This window comes from Sciurus vulgaris (assembly GCF_902686455.1).
Source record: "Sciurus vulgaris genome assembly, chromosome: 16".
Taxonomy (NCBI): domain Eukaryota; kingdom Metazoa; phylum Chordata; class Mammalia; order Rodentia; family Sciuridae; genus Sciurus; species Sciurus vulgaris.
In genome coordinates, this window is record NC_136477.1 from 2238938 (window position 1) to 2264639 (window position 25702).

General features: G+C 62.2%; 1 protein-coding gene across 5 annotated transcripts in view; it reads left to right on the forward strand.

The window, feature by feature from the left end:
- Positions 1-661: 661 nt before the first annotated feature.
- The window catches only part of CELF5 (CUGBP Elav-like family member 5), a gene marked incomplete at its 3' end in the record, with an annotated part of 41908 nt that continues 16867 nt past the window's right edge, over positions 662-25702 (forward strand). For all 5 annotated transcript variants that reach the window (XM_079115194.1, XM_079115195.1, XM_079115197.1 and 2 more), the window contains exons 1-2: positions 662-974; positions 13895-13977. In XM_079115194.1, coding sequence (XP_078971320.1) covers positions 716-974; positions 13895-13977 — 342 coding nt within the window. In that variant the 5' untranslated portion in view covers positions 662-715. The remainder of the gene's footprint in view (positions 975-13894; positions 13978-25702) is intronic.

Sequence of the window (25702 nt, forward strand, 5' to 3'; positions counted from 1 at the left end):
CCGCAGAGCAGACAGGGAGGCTGTGAAGAGAGGTGATCGTAGTGTGGTCTGAGCCCGGTGGGCCCAGGCAGCAGGGGACGCGGAAGCACCCAGCCCACGCACCCTGGGAGGAAGGTGTCCCGGTGAGAGCATAGCTGAGCAAAGGCTCTGGGGCTGGACACGGCCTGGCAGGCTGAGACTCACCAGGAGTTGGAGGGACGGCCGCAGAGGAAGGAGGGAGGATGGGAGGGGACGAGATGGTTGCCCAGGGCCCTGGGGGCTGCAGGGAGGACTTGGGCTTTAATCTGGGGCCACCTCTGGAGATTTAAGCGCCGGCGACATGATGCCCTCAGGGTAGTTGGCCCAATGCGTCCATGTCGTTGGAGTGTCTTAAGCACTGTGCAGACAGCCAGGGTGACTTCTACAACCTGTTACTTCTGGCCGCAGGTGCTATAAATACAATCATTGCAATTTTTGTCGAACCAGTTAAACTCGGAAGTGCTGAGCACAGTGCCCGGCACGCGACAGGTGGACGCATTCCTTCCCGCCTGGCCTCCTGCCGTCGGCTCAGGTGGCCACTGCGCCCCGCCGCCGCCTCCCCGGCGCGGGCTGCAGTGCGCGCGGTGGCCGCGCGGGGCCGCTGCGGCGCCGCCTTTGTGGTCCAGCGGCGGCGGGCGGGGCGGCGGCGGGCGGAGCGCGTCCCCAGCCGAGTCGCCGCCGCCGGCCCGCGCCCGCCATGGCCCGCCTGACCGAGAGCGAGGCGCGCCGGCAGCAGCAGCAGCTCCTGCAGCCGCGGCCCTCGCCCGTGGGCGGCAGCGGGCCCGAGCCCCCCGGGGCGCAGCCCGACGGCATGAAGGACCTGGACGCCATCAAGCTCTTCGTGGGCCAGATCCCGCGCAACCTGGACGAGAAGGACCTGAAGCCGCTCTTCGAGCAGTTCGGCCGCATCTACGAGCTCACGGTGCTCAAGGACCCCTACACGGGCATGCACAAAGGTGGGCGCCCGCGCCCCCGCGCCGCCGACAGCCGCCCCGCCCCGCCCGCGCCGCCCCCGCCCGCGCGGCCCGTCGGGGAAGTTTGCACCTCGGCCTCCTCGGCTCGGCCGGTTTCCACAAGGCCAGGCCGGCGGGGCAGGTCCGCGGCGCGGGGACGCGGGCGCCCAGGACCCGGGCGGATCGGTAACTACAAAGAGGCGGGCGGGGGCTGGGAAGCGCCGCCTCCCCGGGGCGCGGACCTGCCCCCCGCCCGCGTCCTCCTTTGGCCCAGGTTAAACCTGGCCGGGCCTGTGGGGTCCGAAGCCAAGACAATGAACCCCAACTGTTCGCCTGGGCAGAGCCCCAATCCTGGGGTGGACAGGGAGGAGGGAGGCGTGGGCGGCCTCGGCCGGCCTCGGACGCAGGTGGGAGGGAGGTGGCCTGCCGCCCTGGCTGGCCAGCCTCTCCTTGCTGGCTTCTGGGGAGGGGGTGCCCGGCGGTCCTGGCCCCAGCCCTCGGCTCAGATTGTGGGCCCAGTGTCTGAGTGTGGGTGGCTTTGACAAGCTTTCTGTCAGGTGTTGGAGACAGGGCAGCAACTGCCCAAGCTTTATGCTGGACACATCTGGGTCCCCATCCTCCGGCCAGACCCTGGAGGGCCTGAGAGATGGACCAGGGCCTGCGACCTATTTCAGATCTGGTTCCCATCGACCTCCTACAGGAGCAGGAAAGCGTGGTGTGGACTGGCAGTGAGGGTCCTGTCCAGGCCACGGGCAGGATGGGACCCCAGGCTGGCCCTGCAGCCAGACCTCCGCCTGGTATTGGAGGGGAGGGAAGAAACCCCTCCCAACGCCGCCTCTTTTAAAAACCACTACCACCCCCAAAAATGGGACCTAAGAAATCCAGTGCCCTGGCGTGGCCCTGGAGGGCAGAGGGTGCACAGGGGGCCCTGAGTCAAGCTCCGGGGTCCCTGGCTGACTGGACCCCCCTGCCCGCGTGCCCACAGCTGGAAGGATGCTGTTGGGAACATTGCCTGGAGCGGCTCTGGGTCTGGGTCAGGGAGACAGACGGGTGCTGGGGGCTCCTTGTGGCTCCTCCCTCTTTTCCTGATTTTTAAGTCTCCCCTGGGAACCCTGGGCAGAGTGCAGGAGGGTGGGGACGGCTCTCCTCCCTTTCCCTGCTGGCAACAGAGGGCGGGGGCCATGAACGTGCAGTTATTTTTTCTGGTTGGAGATTGTCGGGGTCAGGGCACCTGGGGGTCTTGGGACTCAGGAGCTTTCTAGGATGACGGAAATTGAGCACGGGAGTTCCTGGCTGGTGGCACTCACCTTCCACACCTGCACACAGCTGGGAGAGACAGGGAGGGGCTTCACTTGCTATCAAAAATGGGCCCAACCCCAGTACTCCCTGGGGCAGGGAGTCCCCACCTGGGAGGGCCTGGCTGCTTGGTGGGAGAGAGTTGAGGAGAAAGAGTGTGGGGTGCTTGGAGCCAGAATCTGAGATCTGGTCTTGTCTTTGAGGTTCGGCTGTGTGACTTTTGACCAGTGGCTGGCCCTCTCTGGGCCTCTGCCAAAGCGGGCTGGAATGATGAATGGAAGCTGGGATGACTGGAGGAGAACTCTGACACCTCTTGCCAAATGCTTATCTTATTTGGCTTCAGTTCTGGGGAGCCAACAGGCTGCAGCACACTTGTCCCCCAGGGCAGGCTCAGAGCAGCGGGGTGGAGGAAAGCCCCTTCCCCATGCTCCCCGGTCCTCCCGGAGGCGAGTCCCTGGCTGCTGAGGGTCCTTTCCCACCCCAGCTGGCGCCGGGTGCCCAGGGTCACTGGCATCACCAGCTCACTAGTGTCAGTCCGTGATTTCCACTCTTGGTTGTGTCATCCCGGAAAAGCCTGCGTCACCCAGAGGGGCTTCCTGAGCACACATAGGGAAACTGAGGCCCACCGGAGGCACCCGTCCCCAGGCAGGGAGCCCGGCACTGCCCCTGCCTCCTGCCCAGGCCAGGGTAGTGGAGGTTCATTCACGTGGCACAGGGAGCACATCCCCAGCTGGGATGGCGTGGGCACGGCAGGGGCAGGGCTGTGGCACCTGATGGCCATGACCCAGCGGGGGCGGGGCGCCAGGCCAGAGGCAGGGGCAGGCCGGGCTGCGGGTGGGGGCAGCAGGCGGGGGCCTCTTGCCTGCAAGAAATAAACATGGAGCCAGAGCAGGAACCCAGGGAGAGGCCGGAGAGCCAGCAGCAGGCCGGCCACCCCAGATCCAGGCCTCCTGGGCCCCCCAGGGACCGGGTTTCTACAGGTCCCCTCCAGCCCTGTCCCTGGGGAGACCGACCCCGGGCCTGGGCTGTCCTGGCGGGGTCTGCCTGTCAGTGCCCACCCTGCCCCGGAAGGCGCCCATAGGGCGTCGTTGCTGCGCGGCCCCATTTACGGTGACGGCGGATGCATTTGCATGTTAATGACAATATTTGTCTTAAAGCGAGGTTGCGGGGCGGTGCGGGCGCGGGCGCGGTTTCCATGGGAGCACCAGCTGCGCGGAGGAGGGGGCTGGAGCGCAGCGCGGAGCCGGCGGGCGTGGGATCCCGGTGACGCGCCCAGCGGGCTGCGGGGGAGGGAGCCTCGCCTGCCCTGCGGTAGCAGGAGCTGGGCGGCCCCAGGGCCGGGATTTTGCCGAAGGACCCTCCCTGGAGGGGCTCCGAGCCAGGCTCTGCCTCCCGGCGCTCCAGTTTCGCCAGCTGCCTTTAATAAAAGGCCTCTTAGGAGGGGGGACCTCACCTCTGTGACGGTGACCTCTCTGCACACGCCCCCTAGCAGCGGACACTTGCTGGGCTTACTGTCACCGTGGTGGTGGAGCTGGCCGGGCGTGAGCTTCCTTCGGGGCTCCCGCGGGAGTGGGCGAGGCATGCACCCCTCCACCATGTGGCCAGCACTGGTAGACATCGCCCGGCTGGGCCTGGGTCTAGACTGGGGTGTAGGGCTGGGCAAAAAAAGAGAGAAGTCCCGAGGCCCGTCCAGCCACATCCCAAGCTACTGGGGGACCAGGCTGAGGAACCAGGGTGCGAGACGTTGCCCGCAGGGATGTGACGCTGTCCCACACTGGCAGTGACCACCCGGAGGCCCCTGCTCCTGCGGTCCTGGAGACCAGGAAGGCTTCCCGGAGGTTGCGGCCGGCGGGGAAGCGGCCCCGGCTGGTTGCGCTGCATCTTACTGGCTGTGTGCTCCCTGTGTGTCTCATCCCTGCGCCTCCGGGGCCTCCCGTCGCAGAGGAAGCCACAGGGCCGAGGTCCAGAGTTTCACTGCAGCTGTGGGCGCGTGGTCTGCACTCGGTCACTGGAGCTGGACTCTTGCGGTCTGAAGCTGAGACCGGAGGGTCAGAAGGATTTTTGGACAGGAAAGGAGTTCTCGGCAGAGGGAGGGGACACGCGGAGGAGACCTACCCTGGGACCTGGCAGGGCGGGATGTCGTGTTCACCTGGCAGCTTGCGGGAACCCCGAGGGGGGCCATCAGCCAGGCCTCTTCTGAGGGCTTCGGCTGGGCGGGACCCGAGGCCACCCCTGAGGTCGAGGTGACTCTGGCTCTGACGTTGGCGAAGGGCTCTGGCCGTCGGGCCCCTTGACTCTTCCCTTGGTGCTTTCACTCGGCGGACACCTCCCCAAAGCACCCAGGGACCTTGCCCTAGACTGAGTAGGGGACCTGAGGTCAGAGCTAGACACGGACACATCCAGCCATAGTGGTCAGAGGGGGCTGCAGAAGGGGCCTCGGGTGGAGGGAGCTGGATCGGAAGGGGCGCTCTGCGTGGGGCGGGGCGGCTGGGGCGTTGAAGGATGGGTAGGAGTTCTCCAGGCAGGGAAAGCACCTGGCTTATGCATGCCCAGATGGGCACTGTGATCTGTGCGGGCCCTGGGGTGAGCAGGCGAGGTGGACGCCTGGGACCTGATGTGTGAGAGGGCTCTGGGTGAGCCACGGCCCGGAAGTCTGCAGGCTGGGCCTGTCCGGATGGAGCTTCTCGAGGGCGCGGGGGGCGGGGGGAGGGTTTAGAGCAGGGAGAGGCTCAGACCTGTGTGGAAGGGCACAGGTGCCCCGCTCACTGCCCCTGCCTCGGCCAGCCTCTCCCCAGCCCAGCCCTGTGGAAGGGCACTCCGTGCCCCGCTCACTGCCCCTGCCTCGGCCAGCCTCTCCCCAGCCCAGCCCTGTGGAAGGGCACTCCGTGCCCCGCTCACTGCCCCTGCCTCGGCCAGCCTCTCCCCAGCCCAGCCCTGTGGAAGGGCACTCCGTGCCCCGCTCACTGCCCCTGCCTCGGCCAGCCTCTCCCCAGCCCAGCCCTGTGGAAGGGCACTCCGTGCCCCGCTCACTGCCCCTGCCTCGGCCAGCCTCTCCCCAGCCCAGCCCTGTGGAAGGGCACTCCGTGCCCCGCTTACTGCCCCTGCCTCGGCCAGCCTCTCCCCAGCCCAGCCCTGTGTGAGATGGCTCAATTCCCGGGCCCACGTCGATTGGAAGCGGGCTCCCCGTCGGGGTCGGCCAGAGCACGGCCATGCTGAGACCGCGGTGGTCCCCAGAGCGCCAGCCCCCCCCCCACAAGAAGAGGTGTGGAGCCTGGATCCCAGAGGGGCCGCTCCCGGCCCAAGTCGCACAGCAGCACAGCTGGCCACCCCCGCCTGAGCCCTGACCCACTTTGGAAGAGGAATAAAGGCAGCAGAGGATGAGCTGTGGCTGTGACCGCAGCCATTCAGGAGGCTGGCCGTCCTCGGACTTCAGTGTCCCCAGGACAGAGCGAGGGGCGCTGGGCTTGGAAGGCCTTGACACAGCTACTGGAAGGCCAGTAGTCCAGCTGCCTGGGCCACAGCCAGCGCCACTGACTGGCAGGCGCCACGGAGGCACACAGCCTTGCTCACCATTTTGAAGTGGACTTGCAGAGGGACAGGGCACAAGGGAACAGGACGGGTGGGCCCCATGCCGTCGGGTTGAGCGGGCCAGGGAGTCGAGAGGCAGACCAGGCAGGGCAGTGGGCAGGTGGGAGGTCAACAGCAAGTCAGCACCACGTGGGTTGGAGGGCGGAAAAGCAAGAGGGGGATGGACGCCTTGAGTGAATGGGCAGTGGATGGGTGGACAGTGGGTAGATGGGACAGATAGATGGATGGACGGGTTGATGGACAGGTGGGTGGATGGACAGGTGGATGGACGTATGGATGGGTGGGTGGATGGACAGGTGGATGAATGGATGGATGGATGGATGGATGGATGGGTGGATGGATAGACAGGTGAATGGATGGACAGGTGAGTGGACAGGTGGATGGATGGATGGATGGATGGATGGATGGACAGGTGGATGGATGGACAGGTGGATGGATGGATGGATAGACAGGTGGGTGGAAGGACAGGTGGATGAATGGATGGATGGATGGATGGATGGATGGATGGATGGATGGATGGACAGGTGGATGGATGGATGGATGGATGGATGGATGGGTGGGTGGATGGACAGGTGGATGGATGGGTGGATGGATGGATGGATGGATGGATGGACAGGTGGATGGATGGATGGATAGACAGGTGGGTGGAAGGACAGGTGGATGAATGGATGGATGGATGGATGGATGGATGGATGGATGGATGGATGGACGGGTGGATGGATGGATGGATGGATGGATGGATGGATGGGTGGGTGGATGGACAGGTGGATGGATGGGTGGATGGATGGACAGGTGGATGGATGAATGGATGTATGGATGGGTGGGTGGATGGACAGGTGAATGGATGGGTGTATAGACAGGTGGGTGGAAGGACAGGTGGATGGATGGATGGATGGATGGATGGGTGGATGGATAGACCAGTGAATGGATGGACAGGTGAGTGGACAGGTGGATGGATGGATGGATGGATGGATGGATGGATGGATGGATGGATGGGTGGGTGGACAGGTGGATGGATAAGTGGGGAGGAGCAGATGGATGAGTGGAAGAACAGATGGAGAACTGGATGGATGGATGGGAGAATGGATGGACGGGTAGGTGATTGGGTGAGGGGGTGAGGGGATGGATGGAAAAAGTTTTTTTTTTTTTTACTAGTTTATAGTTTTTACTATTTTTTATAACAAAATAGTAAACAAATAAGGTTTAGTAGGTGTTACTTGCTGTGAAAAAGTAATCATGTGTGTTGAGAAATGACCACTTACCTTGGCAGTCAAGATGGCCTGAGGAGTGACATTTGAGATGAGACCAGAATGACAGATAGGAAAGCTGTTGTTCTAAAGTCAAGGGAAACTCCCTGCAGATTGCGAGGTCAGTCGTGCAAAGTCCCTGGGGCAGGGCCAAGCCTGGGGGGCTGGAGGCACAACAGGTACCCCTGTACCTGGAGAAGAAGGAGCAAGGGGAGAGAGTCGGGGAGACAGAGGGGACAGGGCAGGCTGTGCAGGGCCCTGTGAGCTGTAGGGGAAGCTTGGGCTTTGATCCTGAGGGAGTCGGGCGCCATGGAGGGCTGTGGGCAGCGGAGAGGCCTGGTTCAGGTGCTCACAGGCGCCCTCTGTCTGGGGAGCCAGAGTGGGAGACCAGGACCAGCCCAGAGGGACCTAGGCTTGTCCGGGTGCAGGTTGTGAGCAGTGGCCATGTTTGTCCTGAGCCTGCTGAGTGTGCTGAGCACCATGCTGGGCATTGGAGACCCCTGGCGGCCAGGACAGACCTGTCCAGATCCTCTGGGGCTCAGGGTCCAAGGAGACAGTGAAATGCCACCAGATGGTGACCAGAGCTGTGCCGGGGATGCACAGGGGCCAGCAAGGCCATTTTGGTGCCTGTGCCAGTGTGTGGCCTGGGTGGTGGGGACGCTCGGAGCCTGGTGACTGGCCAAGGGCATGGCATGTGACCGGTCGGGGGCAGCCCCAAACCGTCAGCATCTGTCCAGGGTCAGACCCCAGATCTGCCCAGGCCCTGGAAGGGACAAGAGTCTGACTTCCAGTGCAAATAAAGACTGCGAGGAATAAAAGGAGCAGTCGGTTCTTTCCATGTAAAAAGCGGTGGTGGTGGTGTGTCTAGGCCCTAAGCAGTGGAACGGGCTTCGTGACGTAAGTTGTCCCCAGTGCTCTGAGATTTTCTGAAACTCTGACACTCCTCACTGCTCATTCCCAGGCCCAGCCTGGATTCAAGTCCACAGGTGGTTTCTGGCTTGCTGTGTGGCCTGGAGGAAGTTGCTTTGCCTCTCTGCGCTTTGGTCCACACATCCTAGCACGAGGACAGAAACACTGACAGTGAGAATCTGGGGGTGGGGAAACGCCTACCCAGGGCAGGGCACCTCCTGGGCGCCCAGGGCACGTGGCCAGCACCTCCCGGCTGCTGCCTGTCTTAGGGAGCACTTCCCTGGGGTCCGCAAGCCCTCAGTCCACCTGGGCTCTGCGTCCCTCTTCCACACTGCCCCTCTCTGGGGTTCCCTTCTGAGCAAGTGCCTGGGGCTGTCACAGCAGATGACCAGAGTGGGGCTTCAAACCACAGGCACGTGTCCTCCTGGTCCCGGAGGCCAGAAGCCGCCCTGTCCTCTGTGCTCCGGGCTGCCTCTCGTGGCTCCTGGCAACCTTGGCTTGTGGCCATTGTCTGCCTCTGTCCGCACGGCCACCTCTGTGCCGAGTCCCTTCCTCTCCCTCTGTCTGGCGCTGGGCGGCCCCGGGACTCCTTCGCGCCAGGCAAGCGCTCCGCCAGGTCCACTCCCAGTGCCCTTCCCGTCGCCAAGGCACCGTCACGCCACTTGCGGGCCAGCTGACTGCCCCGGACGTCTCACCCCCGGATCTGCAGTCTGCACAGACCCTTGTCCAAATATGGCTGCATTCTGTCCCGAGGCGGGCCTGTCTTTTCTGGGGGGACTGCCATTCAACCCGCGGCGCCCTCTCAGACCACATCCAGAGCCCTGCGTCCACTGCCCCGTTTTCTTCCTTTCCTCTGGGCCTGCTTGCTGACCTTGACCTTGGCTCTGCTTCCTGGCTGACTCCAGCCTTCTGTCTGCACTCCAGTCCCAGGAGCCAGGAGGCCCCTTCCAGCACACAGCCCTGACTGTGCTCAGACACCTTCCATGGCTCCCCATTGCCCTGGACGTCAGTCCACCCCGATGGCTAATCAAAGTCCCTGGCCCCCATCCTGGAGGCATCTCCTGCCTTGCCACACGCCTCAGAAAGCCCCTGTCCCAGCACAGCCACACCTGCGCCCCTCACCCTCCGACTCAGGCCAGCCCCGTGTCCCTCCCTTGGCTCAGGAGGACACACCCGGTGAGGTATGCGTCCCTGCCTTGTCCAAGCCTGGGTGTCTTGGCACCACCCAGCAGCCTGGGTCATGTCCCTTTGCTGAGCAGGAACAAGAGGAGCCAGCGCCACCTCTGTGCCCCTCCCCAGAGGGCGTCCTCAGAGCTGGAGTCCTTCTGAGCTGGGGCCGGTGACCTGCGGCGACCTGGGCCTCTCTGAACCTCAGCCGCTGTGCAGGGTGGTGCCTTCTCCCCACTCTGAGCTCTGGGCTGCCTGGCCCAGCCTCTGGGAGTCAGAGCCCCACAAACCCAGACCGACTCCCGGCGACTCACTTTACCTGCAGATCCCACAGTGCATGTCCAGGCTGGATTGCGGGCAGCACTGGACGGTCTTTCCACAGATGCTCTGATGCCACCTTTGTCCAGGTGCAGTTCAGGGAAGGTGGCAGAACTGGCTCCTTCCAGCGCCAGCACTGAAGCCCTGCAGCCCAGCGGCCAGGCCTGGGGGCTGGTCCATCAGAAGCCCTGGGCTCAGGTGGCCAGTTCCACCCCTCCACCTCCCGTGCTGTCCCAGGGAGTCACTGTGCCTCTCTGGGCCTCGGTTCCTCCACAGCCTGCAGAACGGCCACCTCAGAGAATCCCTGCAAGAAAGAAGGGCCGGGGCGCGTGCCAGCCACCGTCTGCCCGACCCAGGCGCTGGGGGTTCTTGCTGTTGCTGTTGATTGTCTCCAAAAGGACGCTGTTGTGACAGGAGGCACAGGCTGGTCAGACCTCCGGGGTTCAAATCCATCTCTGGCCCTCGTGGCTGTGAAGTGGGGGCAGGGTGGAAGTGACCCGCTGCTCTCTCAGGACGCGTCCCTGGGAGACACCTGGCCTTCAGCCGCGGTGGATCATCATCCACGTCCTGGTGACGTCGGGTCGCGAAACTCTCGGGGCAGAGGGAAGGGGGACCCCCAGCAGAGCCTCTGCTTGTCCCCCAGGGCTGACATGAGGGGAGCGTGGGATCGTCGTGCACTGGCCCTCTGGGCAGGAAGTCCTCCCAGGGGGGACGGACCTGTCCACTGTCCCCTCCAGGATGCAGGTCAGCGTGCCTGGGGAGGAGCCGCTGCACACATGGCCCCTCGCCGTCGGCAGGTGGGGGGCCAGGGCTGCAGGCTTGCCCTGTGGCGGGCGGGCGGCTGTGGCCCAAGCTGAGGCCCTCTGCAGAGCAGAGCCCCGCAGCTGGGATGGGGTCTGTGTCCCTGCAGCTGTGGTCCAGCCCCTGGCCACCTGGCAGGTGGCGCTCCCTAAGGTTCTTTCAGGGAAGGTAAGGGAGGAGCCTGCCACTCAACCCTCAGCTCCTGGGGACACATTTGGAAAAAACACAGTCTCCAGGTGGGTGTCCAGTGGTCAGCATGGAGTCCATGGGGCTAGACTGCCTGGGCTCAACCCTGATGTCCCCTTACCACCTGTGTGACCTGGGCAGGGTGCATCCCCGTGTCCCAGTCCCTCATCCGTAACGTGGGGCCAGTCCTAGCAACGCAGGTTGCCAGGAGACATGAAAGCCAAAGCGAGTTCAAGCCTTTGGCAGGGCGGCTCGGTGGCAGAGCACTGCCCCAGCGTGACCAGCGAGTCTGTCCTCCCCGCTCCTGGTCGCCGCGAAGTCCCTCCTGTCCCTGCCTGTGGCCTGTGTGTCACCCAGTCTGCTCCCATGTCACGTGGTGCTCTGTCCAGCCCCTGACTGTTCCCCTTTATAGAGACGCCAGCCACAATGATTAGGGGCCCCCTGTAGTGACCTCTTTTCAACTGTGACATCAGCAAAGTCCCTTGTTCCAAATAAGGTCAGGCTGCAGGTACAGGAGATTTGGACTTGGACGCACGATAGGGACTCGGGCGGACCCAGGCATGGGTGGGGACGCCACGTCGGAGGAGAGCGCGCCGCCCGCGGCCGCTCAGGGCGGTTCAGCACCGCGGACAGCGGCGCGGCGGCGGAGCTCAGGCTGCGGGGCTGCCCGGCCGCCAGACCCGCCAAGTCCTGCAGCCCAGGACTTCGCGGGCAGAAAAGATGGTGTGTGTGCGGGGGGGCGGGGGGTTGCCTGCAGCCCAATTTCTTGCCACTCACGCCTGATTTCTCTCAGGCCTTACGGTTCCTTTCCCTGAAGAACTTGGGAAATAAAATTCAGAAAGGAGAAATGTCAAGAGGAGACTAGAAAACAGGCCACAGGATGAAGATGTTCGCCTCCCATTCACCCAGAAAGAGCACGAAGACTCTCACGGGCTCCCCAAAGCACCGACGCGCCCACTTTACCAAGGAGAATCGCAACGAGCCCCAAACCTCAGCCAGAGGCAACCACGGGAACAGCATGGTGGCCCCACTCCAAGGTGAAGCCCAGGAGGCGTAGGCCCTGTGGGCGGCAGATATCGGGACCATCACTTTGGGCCACTGTTTGGAAGAACCGATGAGGTACCTGCCTGCTCGGCAGCCACCCGTTCCCCGCCCGCCTGTGGGCATTAAAACAGCGGGCATCGCGGCTTCGTCCACAACAGCCCCGTAGTGACCAGCCAACAACAGGAGGGGGTGCCAGGGTGGGGTCCTCCAGCGAAGGTCTGCGGGGAGCAGGAAGGAGGGACCCCCACCCGCGTCCCGCCTGCCGTTACAGAAGCGAGCATAGGCGCACACACCGCTCCCCGTGCAGAACAAGTTCAAGGCCGGGATGCGCAGTGGCAGTGATCAGAGATGCCCGCAGCCGTGCGCCGATCCCAAGGGCCAGCGTGGCAGTCAGCCCTCCAGTTGGGAGCCTTGTCATGTGGGGACGGGACTTCTGGAGACCTCTGGGACTGTCATGTTCTATTTTTCAACACGGGAGATGTTGTGGCTTCAGAATTATTTGTTACGTTCTATGTTTTGCGGTCTCACCTTTGGGGGTATATTTGAAATACACACCGTTATGATTTTTATGGTGGTAAAATATAGAGGACATAAAATTTACCGTCTCAGCCACTTCTAGGCACATGGTTCCGTGGCATTAAGCACATTCCGTGTGTGCAGCCATCCCCACTGTCCATTCCCAGAAATCTCTCATCTTCTCAAACTGAAACCCTGTCCCCTCCCAGCAGCTGACGCCCACCATGCTACTTCCCATCTCCATGGATTTGTCCTCAGTGGAATGCTGGGTGTCTGTCCTCCCTCCGCCTTCTTTACTAGCAGGACATTCTCAAAGTCGATTGCATTGGCCTGGGAGTCAGAGCTTCTCTCCTCTTCAGTGCTGAATAATATTCCACCGCATTGGGATACTGTCCCCTGGGTTACTGCCCCCTTTAGGCCACAGTGAACCATGCTGCTGTGTTCGTGGGTGCCCAAGAATCTCTTCTCAATCCTGCTTTCAGTTCCCTGGGGAATGTGCCCAGAAGTGGAATTGCTGAGTCCTATGGTAATGCTACATTTAATTTTTGAGGACCCGTCAAACCGATTTCCACAGTGGCTGCAGCATTGGAGATCCCCAGCTCACGTGGTTTCTAACTGCTAGAAACTGTTTTCAGCTCTGCCTGATGGCCCCTTCCCTGCATGCAGCCCGGGACGTGTCACACCCTGGGTGGGGACCCCTACTTCCCTGCCCACTGGGTTGGCGGCAAGGGTGGGGAGCGTGGCTGTCACTCTCCTGTGGGGGCTGAGGTGGACACCCGAGCTGTCCCGGGCGTTTGCGGGGGGCAGAGGCCAGGGGCCACGCTGCAGAGTGGCAAGCAATGGTCCCGCCTCACAGGAAGCGGCAAGGAGGTTGGGCGGCCTCCCAGGGGCCTGCAGCCCCACCCGCTCCAGGCAACCGAGTCAGAATGCCCTGGGGCTCCGAGGTCTTTCCCTGGGGCTCCTCTGGACTTGCTTCTGTTTCTGTCTGCGGGTCAGCGGCTCTTGCCTGGGTTCCTCTCACCTGGCCCGCCCAGGACCCAGCCAGGGGCAGCGTGGCCGGAAGCGGGCGGCTGGCCCCCTCTGCTGTCGGCCCTGACCTTTGCCAGCCTGCCCCGTCCCCGCCTGCCGCCCCGCCCCGTGGTGGTCTATCCTGTGGCCCTCCAGACCATCTTCTTCAGGGGGAAACCGAGGCCCAGAGAGGGGCAGTGCCTGACCCAAGGCCACAGAGCAGGTCCACGGCAAGAGCCCGGCACTCGTATTCCGACGCCAGGTCCCCTGCCATCTTGTCAGGACCTGGGTGCCCCAGCTCTGGGGCAGCGCGGCTGGCTCCCTTCTCCCTGCCCCACCAGCATCCTCGGTAGCTCTTCCAGCTTCAGCCACCGTCGATCTAACCCCCAGGCCTCCTCTCTCCTCCTCCATCTCGCCCTGGAGGAAGGGTGAGTGTGGGCGAGCTCCAGCTGCCTGCCGTCCATCACAACTGTCTGGCGCATGCCACTGTCTTCCTCCGGAAGTTTCCGTGCACTTGAACTGCAGCTCTGTCTCCTAAGAACAAGCTGCCCATGCCCTCCCAGCCCCTGGCACCCACCATGCCACTTCCTGTGTCTGTGGGTGTGACAACTCCAGGGAACCCCTGTGAGTGGACCCTGCAGTGGGTGTCCTATTGTGTCTGACTCACGTCATTGAGCAACTTGTCTTCAAGGTCCCTTCACATTGCTATGTGTCGGAGCTTTGTTCCTGTTCATGGCTGAGTAGTATTCCAGTGTGTGGGATTGCTTCCTCCAGTGGCTCTTGGGAATCATGTGACCATGAACGTGGGCTCTTCTCCTGACACACCTATTCCTCTCCCCCCAGGCTGTGCCTTCCTCACCTACTGTGCCAGGGACTCCGCGATCAAAGCTCAGACTGCCCTGCACGAACAGAAGACCTTGCCCGGGGTGAGTCTTACATGGTGTCTGGGGCAGCGGGGGTGGGGACTTGCTCTCAGCCTTGGGGCCGAAGCCCTTCTTGGGATTCGCTGTGAAGTCCACGTGCCTCTGAACCTGAAAAGAGAGCTCAGAAGCCGAGGGGCAGAAGTCACCATCCAGGGGCACCTGCTGGGCCCCTCCCCACTGTGCAGGAGTGGTGTGTGCCGTTGGGCAGGTTGTTTACTTACAAGGGTGCAGGCCCAGCGTGTAAGGGTCATTCCTCAAAGAGGAGGAAGTGTCAAGAGGCAGAGGGAAGAACACGTGCAGAGGCCCTGGGGCAGGACCAAGCTGGCTGTTGGAGGCACAGGGAGGAGCCCTGTGGGGAGCAGAGGAGCAGGAGGCAGGGAGGGGACGGGCGGGTCACGCCGAGTCCGTCCTTGGGCCAGGAGGAGCCTGGATCCTGCCCGCTTTTCCCATAACAAGGAAAACAGGGCCATATGTTCTTATGGAGCTAAGAGAGCCACAGCCTTGATGTGGGGGCTGCTCTGTCCCATCTGCAGGGGAGGCTGGCCTGGGCACTGTCCCTTGTGAGTCTTCCTGTCAGCCTGTCCTCTCCGGGTGCCAGGGATTGGGTGGTCCCCCCGAGCCAAGTCCCTTGGGGCTCTCAGGACCCGGCAGCTCCTGGGCAGTAGGGCTTCTGTAGGGAGGGAGGCTTGCCTGACCGCGGGAAGCTGGGGGCACCCTGGGCACTCAAGCGTTGCTTGCATTTGACTCGATTTCAACAAGGATCAGGAAGCGCTGGGTGGCCTTGTCCTCATCTGGGGAAGGAAAAGCCCCCTTTGGGGCTTTGGTGTGGCTCAGGCGACAGGGCACACTCTGGTTGCCTCTTCAGTTGATGCTTCATTCATCGCCAACCTGCCTTTGCTGTGTGACAGAGAGCCAGAAACTCAACCTCTCTGTCCTTTGGGACTGGAAGAGGGCAGCATGTCAGAGTGGAGAAGGAAACTGTAGATAAGGTGGCTGGGGAGGCTTCACGGAGGAAGTGACATTTGAGAAGAGACATGATGTGTTAGCCTGTTTTTTGTAACTATGATGAAATACCAGAGGCAGGCTGGTTCATAACGGAAAAAAAGCTTTATTCAGCGGGCAGTTCTGGCGGCTCCAGGGCATGTGCTCACATTGGCCCAGATCTGGCAAGGATGCCGTGGTAGATGGCGTCACCGTGGTGGTGACAGGAGAGGAAGAGTCATGAGCCAAGACAGGAAGCCAGAGGGAGGGAGGGGGGGCCGTCCAGCGCTTTTAACACCTTGGCCTCCCCTGTGAGGGCTGTGTCCAGACCCTCAGGGACACGTCCCCCAGCGACCTAAACCCCTCCTCCAGGCTCATCTCTTAAAGGCCCCCCACGACCCAACACTGAGGACCAAGCTCCCAACACGTAACTTGGGGGACAGGCCACATCCCAACCCTGCAGGTGAGAAGAAAGTCTCTGGACAGACACACAGCATGGGCGAAAGTAATCTAGAGTCCACGGAATGAAAACCCCAAATTCATTCTCCCCCTTCTTTGGGCCTCCTGCCTGTACCTCCCCAACCCAACCAGATGCGGGACAATCGGCCCCGAGGCCAGCAGTGTTGAGGACCGAGGATGCATCAGCTATCTACTGCTGCGTAACAAATCACCCATGAATTAGCGGTTCCGAGCAGTAAGCTCTGTCTCACGGCTGCTGGGGGCAGGGTTTGGGGGTGAGTTCACTACCTGCTCCTGACTCAGGTCTCCTTGCCTGGGTTGTGGCTAGGGGTCAGCAGGAGCTTGGTTTTGTTGGTGATCTGCTTCCAAGCTGACCCCCTTATGAGACTTTGGGTCGAAGGCCTCAGGTCCTCGTCATGTGGGCATCTCCAATGACATGGCGGCTGGCTTCCCCCAGAGTACAGACCCATGCGTGATGGAGGAGGCCATGGCACCCTTCATGCGCTCGCCTCCAGTGATGCACTTGGCATTTCCACCACATGTTGTTGCTAGAAACCCAGGGCACAGGACAGTGGAAAGACTGAGAGGAGGACCATTGGACAAATTGGAACTAAATTTGTCCAATGTCCGGATGCCAGCAAGCCCAGAGCCAGTACGAGGACCTTCATGGCCTAACTCCAGACCCTTGCTGGCGATGCCCCCTGTGCACCTGTCTAGTTCCTGGATGTACTCGTGGTCCACCCATCCACCCATGGTCCATCTGTCCACTCATCCAGCTGTCTGTTCATCCATCCATGGTCCACCCATCCATCCATCCATTCATCCATCTGTCTATCCATCCACTCATCCACCCATCTTCCATCTATCTATCCATCCATCCATGCACTCATTCATCCATCCATCCGTCCATCCATCCATCCATGTACCCATCCATCCAACTGTCCATCCATCCATCTGTTCATCTACCTATCCATCTGTCTGTCCATCCATCCACCCATCCATCCATCTGTCCATCCATGCACCCATCCATCCACCCATCCATCCATCCACCCATCCACTCAATCATCCACCCATCCACCAGCCCATCCATCCATCTGACCATCCACCCAACCATCCACCCAACCATCCACCCACCCATTCACCCAACCATCCACCCATCCATCTGTCCATCCATCCACCCATCCACCCACCCATTCATTCCATCCACCCATCCATCCACCCATCCATCTGTCCATCCATCCACCCATCCACCCACCCATTCATTCCATCCACCCATCCATCCACCCATCCATCTGTCCATCCATCCACCCATCCACCCACCCATTCATTCCATCCACCCATCCATCTACCCATCCATCTGTCCATCCATCCACCCATCCACCCACCCATTCATTCCATCCACCCATCCATCCACCCATCCATCTGTCCATCCATCCACCCATCCATCCACCCATCCATCCATCCACCCATCCACTCAATCATCCACCCATCCACCAGCCCATCCATCCATCTGACCATCCACCCAACCATCCACCCAACCATCCACCCACCCATTCACCCAACCATCCACCCATCCATCTGTCCATCCATCCACCCATCCACCCACCCATTCATTCCATCCACCCAACCATCCACCCATCCATCTGTCCATCCATCCACCCATCCACCCACCCATTCATTCCATCCACCCGTCCATCCACCCATCCATCCATCCACCCATCCATCTGTCCATCCATCCACCCATCCACCCACTCATTCATTCCATCCACCCGTCCATCCACCCATCCATCCATCCACCCATCCATCTGTCCATCCATCCACCCATCCACCCACCCATTCATTCCATCCACCCATCCATCCACCCATCCATCCATTCACCCATCCACCCACCCATCCATTCCACCCATCCACCCATCCACCCAATCATCCACCCATCCACCAGCCCATCCATCCATCTGTCCATCCACCCACCCATCCATCCCACCATCCACCCACCCATCCACCCAACGATCCACCCACCCATCCACCCAACCATCTACTCCTCCAGCCATCTGTCCAGCCACCCACCCATCCACCCACCCATCCACTGACCCATCTATCCAACCATCCACCCACCCATCCACCCAACCAACCACCAAACTATCTACCCATCCAGCCATCTGTCCAGCCACCCATCCAGCCAGCCATCTGTCCAGCCACTCACCCATCCACCCATCTACCCACCCATCCACCCACCCATCCACCCACCCATCCACCTATCCATCCATCCAACCATCTACCCACCCATCCACCCACCCATCCACCCATCCATCCATCCAACCATCCACCCACCCATCCACCCAACCATCCACCCAACTATCTACCCATCCAGCCATCTGTCCAGCTACTCACCCATCCACCCCCCATCCACCCATCCATCCACCCAACCATCCACCCACCCATCCACCCACCCATCCACCCATCCATCCACCCATCCACCCATCCATCCACCCACCCATCCACCCCCCATCCACCCACCCATCCACCCACCCATCCACCCAACCATCTATCCACCCATCCACCCACCCATCTATCCAACCATCCACCCACCCATCCACCCACCCATCCACCCAACCATCCACCCACCCATCCACCCAACCATCCACCCACCCATCCACCCACCCATCTATCCAACCATCCACCCACCCATCCACCCCCCCATCACCCACCCATCTATCCAGCCATCCACCCACCCATCCACCCAACCATCCATCCACCCATCCACCCACCCATCCACCCACCCATCCACCCAACCATCTATCCACCCATCCACCCACCCATCCACCCACCCATCCACCCATCCATCCACCCACCCATCCACCCACCCATCCACCCACCCATCCACCCCCCATCCACCCACCCATCCACCCACCCATCCACCCAACCATCTATCCACCCATCCACCCACCCATCTATCCACCATCCACCCACCCATCCACCCACCCATCCACCCAACCATCCACCCACCCATCCACCCAACCATCCACCCACCCATCCACCCACCCATCTATCCAACCATCCACCCACCCATCCACCCCCCCATCACCCACCCATCTATCCAGCCATCCACCCACCCATCCACCCAACCATCCATCCACCCATCCACCCACCCATCCACCCATCCATCCACCCATCCACCCACCCATCCACCCACCCATCCACCCACCCATCCACCCCCCATCCACCCACCCATCCACCCACCCATCCACCCAACCATCCATCCACCCATCCACCCACCCATCCACCCATCCATCCACCCACCCATCCACCCCCCATCCACCCATCCATCCACCCACCCATCCACCCCCCATCCACCCATCCATCCACCCACCCATCCACCCCCCATCCACCCACCCATCCACCCACCCATCCACCCACCCATCCACCCACCCATCTATCCAACCATCCACCCACCCATCCACCCACCCATCCACCCACCCATCCACCCACCCATCCACCCACCCATCCACCCAACCATCCACCCACCCATCCACCCAACCATCCATCCAACCATCCACCCACCCATCCACCCACCTATCCACCCACCCATCCACCCTCCTATCCACCCACCCATCCACCCACCCATCCACCCAACCATCCACCCACCCATCCACCCACCCATCCACCCCCCCATCCACCCACCCATCCACCCACCCATCTACCCTCCTATCTACCCACCCATCCACCCACCCATCCACCGAGCCATCCACCCAACCAATCACCCAACTATCTACCCATCCACCCATCTGTCCAGCCACCCAGCCAGCCAGCCATCTGTCCAGCCACCCAACCATCCACCCAACCATCCACCCAACCATCCACCCACCCATCCACCCACCCATCCACCCACCCATCCACCCACCCATCCACCCAACCATCCACCCAACCATCCACCCACCCATCCACCCACCCATCCACCACCCCATCCACCCACCCATCCACCCAACCATCCACCCAACCATCCACCCACCCATCCACCCACCCATCCACCCAACCATCCACCCAACCATCCACCCAACCATCCACCCACCCATCCACCCACCCATCCACCCAACCAACCACCCAATCATCTACCCACCCACTCACCCGCCCACCCACCCACCTACCCACCCACCCAGCCACACATCCTCCTACACGTCCATCATTCACCTGAACGCCACCTTTCCCTCCATCCATTCATTCAACAAAATCTCACTGAGCACCTGCTCTTTGCCAGGCCCTCCGCTAAGCTTCTACTATCCTCTCTGTGACTTGTCACCTCTAAGTGACTCCCCCAACTGTTCACAGGTGCCCCAGACTTGGCAAGGCTCAAAATGACCACGACTCCCCCTGAAGCAGTTCCTCTCCCCAGTCCCTGGGCATCCACCTCTCCTACTTGTCCCCAAGGTCCACAGTCCCCGCATCCTGCTCTCCAGAGGGTCTCCCTCTTTGTCACCTCTCCCTGGCCTCTGCCTCTGTGACGGCTTCAGCTTGAGCCTCTGCTCTAGCCTGCGGAGCTGTGCGACCCGGGCCAGCATCTTTCCCTCTCTGGTTTACTTATCTCCTCTGACGGAGCTGGAGAGACTCTAAAAAGTGAGGGGAGAGGCGGGTCCTGTTTTTGGGGACGTCCAGGTCCTTGTCTTTTGATCTCTGTTCATCCCCAGTTCCTAGGAATTCCTCACTCCCAGACCCTGAGGACCCCCGAGCACCCACCCCCGGGTCCTGCTGAGGGTCTCACCTGGGACTGGTTTTTTTACCTGCAGAATCTCCACCCTGGCCTCCTGCTGCCCTGGCCCCGGGGGGCGGGCGCCTGTGTCTGTGTCTGCCCCTAGGCTGCCCCTCGGCTGCCTGCGGAGGTGGACCCTGGGCGGGCCGCAGGCTTGGGGTTGTTGCACACGGTTGAGCACCTGGTGGGGCAGGAGGGCGTGGCGACAAGGAAGGCCAGCAGGGGAGTGGCCGGGGCAGCTGAGGAGTGGAGCGCGTCTTCCAGAGCAGACTCAGGAAGCACCAGTGTGGATGGGGTGGCCAGGGGCCTGCGTGGAGGTGCCCTGAGGAGGGCAGGGCGACGTGCCTGATGTGTCGAGGACCCCTGGGGCCCTGGGGTGGCGCGGGCTGGGCTGGGCTCTTGGTTCCAAGGGCAGCTGCGGCAGATGGCCTCCGGAGGGGCTCGGGCAGCGGGGAGCTGCCTCTCTCAGTCCAGAAGTGAGAAGCTGGGTCAAGGTGGGGCAGGCCTGCTCCTGCCCCCTCGGGCTCCTGGGGAGGAGCCGTCCACCCTCCTGTGGTGGCCTCACCCCGGTCACCCGCACCCCTGCCCTGGCTTCCCACAGCCTCCCTGGGCTCTCAAATGGCCTCCTGCTCACAGGCCCTTCTAGGGCATGGGGCTCCCCACTGCCAGGGAGACCCACGGCTGGTCGGCAGTGAGGGCTTCCTGGGAGGGAGCGGCGGGGCCGAGCCTGGGGGTCGGGGAGGACTCTGGAGGACTCCGGCTGGGCGTGCTGCTGAGAGCTCAGGGAGCCCTGGGGCCGCCGGGTCAGCGCAGCGTCTCCGTGGCTCCCGCCCCAGGCCCGGGACTCCCGGGGACGCATGTGGTGTCACGACGGGTGTCCAGCATGGAGTGCGGAGGCAGGACCCTGCCCAGCACCCATGGTGCCCAGGACGCCCGCCCCGGGGAAAGGGCCAGCTCTAAAGGCTAGAGTGCTGGAGGGAGACCCTGCTCAGGACCACAGGGAGCAGGAATGTTCCAGAACCCCATCAGGAAGTATGGGCGCCCCGCGCACGATTCAGAATTCACCAGGAGCCGCATTTGAAGGAGAAACCGATCTTAATATGATATTCAGTTTTAACACAGCAAATCCAAGTCTCATCTTTTCAGCATGTGGTTTAGGTAAACATCACCAATGACAAGTGACGTGTCCACGTTCCTTTTTCTCAGGCCATGCTCAAAATCTTTCACGTGTTGCATTCACACAGATTTGGACGCTCAGTCGTTATCAGCACCTTTGATCTCTGTGTTTGCATTTTATAGGATCAATGGTCGAGAAAGTAGAGTCATTGCCAAGTGTTCTAAAGGTAGACGTTTCCCAGGGACAGTCGGGCATCAGGTTTTAGATTTAATTTACACTTAACTCAGTGGAACAAGCTCCCTGTCTGTGTCCCACCAGCCATAAGTGCTGAGCAGCCATTATGTTGGATGGTGTAGTTCTAGAATGTTCTGCATGAAGAGTCAGTACACTGTTTCCACAAAGGTCAGAGGGCGAATACTTTCGACTTTGCAGGCCATGAGGCCACCTATGGCAGCCACTCAGTGTGAACGCACCTGAAGGCAACGTGTAAACACAATGCACACGTCTCTGCCAATAAAACTTTATTTACAAAAGCAAGAGGTGGGCCGGAAGGGGCCATGGGTGCTGCTTGCTGGTTTCCGCTCTGGCCCAGAGCCATCCCACAGGGCATCCCGGGATGGTGGAAATGTTCTCCGAGGGTATGGCATGGTGGCCACCAGCTCACCAGGTGTCTGTGAGCCTTTGAGAAAAGCATGACTTGGAAACTGAGTTTTTCATGTTATTTAATTTTCATGAATTTAAATTTAAACATAAGCCACTACCTGGGGCTGACGTCTGCAGCGCTGGACGGCACAGTCCTGATGCATTCTGGACCGAGGCCAACTGCCACGCTGGACAGCAGAAGTCTGGAGTCCAGCATCCCCGCCAGCGAGGGTTTGTGTGGGTGACTTCCAGGCACCACCATGCCATGTCCCGACGACAGAGTGAGGCCTCCTTGATACCAGCTGGTGGGTGCTGGCAGGATGGGAGTGTCAAGTAATGTCCCTCTCCCTGGGTTCAGTTTTCCTGGCCTTCCACGAGGGCCCGGAGCGTGCCTTGCCGCCATTCCAGAGCACACTGGGTGACTTCGTCTTCAGTCTGGAGGCTGGGGCTGAGGCTCACCCTGTCGGGGGAGATGTGCTCAGAGAGGGGAAGGAGTCTTTCAGGGGCTGCCCAGCCATGAGGTAGTGAGGGGAGGGCTGCAGCTGAGACCCGCCAGCTCCTCAGGCCTCTCTCCCCTGGTGTCTGATTCCGTTCCCGCAAGCCGACCCATCCTCCTGGAGGTGAGGCAGAGGCTCCACAGAGGGGAGGCTGCTCAGAGCTCAGGCTGCGGCCGAGGCCCGGTGGGCTGCGTCCCCACCCCAGGCCTGGAGCTGCTGCTGAGAGGCACCAGCACTTTGAAAGGATTCTTTAAATCCCTGCCGGGGAGGAGTGGCAGGAGCGCGGGAGGGAGCAGCAGCTGTTCCCCTGCCGCGGGAGCCACGCCACCTCCTGGACGTCTCCCCGGCTTTCTCAGGACAGGGGCTCCTGGCCTGTCCCTTCCCACCGAGCAGCACGCAGCCACAGAGGTGCTGGTTTGTCTCGCCCCGGGGTGTGGCGGAGACCCTGCTCGGGGAGAGCGGAGGCCTGTGCTTTCCAGGGCTGCGTGGTACTCCCAGCACTAGGGCACCACTTGTTTATCCGTCCTGCGACCAAGGGGTCCATGGGGTCCATGGGGTCCAGCACTTGCTCTGATGAGCAGGGACGCTTGAGAGTGGCTTTGGTGGCACCAGTCGCACCGCTGCCTTGGAGACCAGGCGCTCACGGCCCCTCCTGCGTGGCCGGCTCGCTCTGAGGGCAGAGGGGGCTGCTGGGGCGGAGGCCCTCGCCTGTCAGCCACAGCTGAGCACACTGGTCACCGAGGGCTTCTCCACACTGAGAGGCGGCCACGGGGCTGGTGCACGTGTCCTACCGTGCATGCACACTCACACACGCACACGCACAGCCTGGTGGCAGAGCTAGAGCAGGGCGCCCACGAGGCCACCGCCCCAGCGCTGCCCCTCCTCCCCTGCAGAGTCCTGTGTGCTGGGGACGCAGTGCTGACACTCTTCCCCCTGCGTGTGGGCCAGGAGGACCCGGCCTGGCCGGTGCTTGCGGGCTGCCGCCTCCCGCCCCAGCCCTGCTCGGAGGCAGCCCCCGCCCATCGCCCCCGCAAGTGTGACAGCAGTGCCCGTGGGGGACACCGGTCAGTCAAAGCTCAGCATTCCAGAATAAGGTCCTAAACTGAATAAGGGCCTCCCAGAATAGAACCGAGTAGACTGCAGGACCGCAGAGCCCAGGCCGGCAGAGGCCCTGCGCTCCAGGGGAAGCCGGGATACCCCCTGGCCCTGCATCTGGAGGCCCCTCACGGGGTGGGGGCTGCACCAGCCAGCCAGGAGCCAGGCCACTAGGGGGACACTGTCCCTTTCCTCACCAGGTCTTGTGAGGCCGGGATGCCTGGAGCTCCCTCGAGCTCCCTGCCTAGGGATGAGTCAGCCCGTCCATGAGTCCTTGCTGTTCAGAAGGGCCAGATGCCTTCAGCTTGGTGCCCTCCTGAAATCCCCAAGGGTCTCTGGGTGACCCCAGGGGAAATCATGGCCACACCCACTCCCGTGCTGGGGGACTCGGCTGGTCACGGTCCCGTGGGGGTCGCTCTGCTGCATCTGTTGATCTGGCCTCTGAGCCTCAGTCCCCTCCTCTGAAGCCTGGGCTGTGGACGTGCTCTCAGGTGCTGTGAGGTGCTGCCGGCTGGGCCCCGAACCTGCGACTGGGGCGGACACGCGTGTGTGGTGGGTGGACGGAGCCAGGCAGGGCAAACGGGTGGCTCGGGCGTCCCGCTGTGCCTTGGGTGCATCCCATGCCAGGCACTGCCCACATGCTCTTGGCCCATGAGGGTCAGGCAGTTCTACTTTCTGTGGAGCATGGGGACCATAGGTTGCCGTTTGTGAACGCCGTGCTGGGCTCTCAGAGGGGCCCTCGGATGCCAGGATGAGGAACCGGCGTCCACCCAGGGCAACAGGGAGGTACAGCGGCACGCGGCGCAGAAGGGCTGGGTCTGTTGCGTGGCATAGGCGGGGGTCCAGGTGGGAGAGGAGGACGTGGAGTGTGGGTGGGCAGCCAGATGGGTGTCCGCCCTCCTTCCTTCCCCGCGCCATCTGGTTGGGGTCTCCCCTGGCCCAAAGTCTTCTAAGGCACAACTTTTCAAATGTGGTGGATTCTTGGCTCCTGCGGGCGACAGAGACCCCTCCTGCAGCCCCTGCGGCTTCTCCATGTGGTTCGGCTGGAGTCGCCCCCCCCCCGGGAGCAGAGTGCCAACTGGGTCCCACGCCTAGTGCGTGCCCACCCCTCCTAGAGGCCCCAGGCACCCGGGGAGCCCCAGGCCCTCCCTAGGTGGAGGGAGGGGGAGTCCTCAGAGGACCCCGAGAAAACCGGCAGAACCTGGCTGGCTTCTGCTGCCTCCCCTTCCTTTCTGGTATCCCATCTGTGAAGTGGGAGCGAATGTCCGCAGCTCTCCCTGCTGCGTGGAGATCAAACGGCCACTCTGCGGTGCTGCGGCGGGGGAAGTTGTCGGACCACCCCAGCGCCCACTCGTGCTTCAGCGCCCCTGCGGTCTCTGTCTTCAGTGCAGCCCCGGCAACTTCTGGCTCTTCACTGTTCTCTGCTCCAGCCCTGGTCCTTCTTCCCTCCACCTGGCCCTGACCCCATGAAAGTGGCAGGGTCTGCCAGTCTCCCCTTCAGCAGACGACTATGGGGCCCCTCCTTGGGATCCCAAAATTTCTCAACTTGGACACACCGGAAATGTTGTCGAATACATAAAAAGAGGAAGGGAGGGGTCAGGGAAGGGCTGCAGAGATGGGGAGCCAGAGAAGGTGGAGGAGAGAGGGAGGGCATTCAGCAGAGACCTCGGTGGGACAGATGGAGAGAGGGAGCCGGAAGGAGGTGGGCAGAGGCAGATGGGCGGCAGGGGCGACAGGAGGGGTGGCGCGGGGCCCGAGTCTGCGTGCGGTGTGCGCGCGCCTGTGCGCCCGGGGCGGCCGGCCGGGCGGCCGCACGTGGATGCCAGCCTGGCGCGCGTCTCCGGTCGGTGGGTAAGGCGGGCGCCGGGCTGCGGGGCGGGGAGCGCCGGGCCTTAGAGACCGGCGGCGGCGTGGGGACCTGGGGAGGAGAGGGCTACCCACGGGCTCCTCGGGCCGGATTAGGACCCCCTTCCCCACCACCAGGCTGACCCAGGAGGAGGCGGAAGCTCCCAGCTCCAGCGGCGGAAGGGCGGGGGATGGGGAGCAGGTACCCCAGGCCCCGAGAATAGGTGGGGGCAGGGTTGGGTGATGGGGGCGGATTCTCTCCCGCGGCCGCCCCTCCCTCCCTCGGCCCATCCATCTCTCAAAGATTATATTTAAATATCTCTTTTGTGCAAGGCAGGAGCTGGGCTC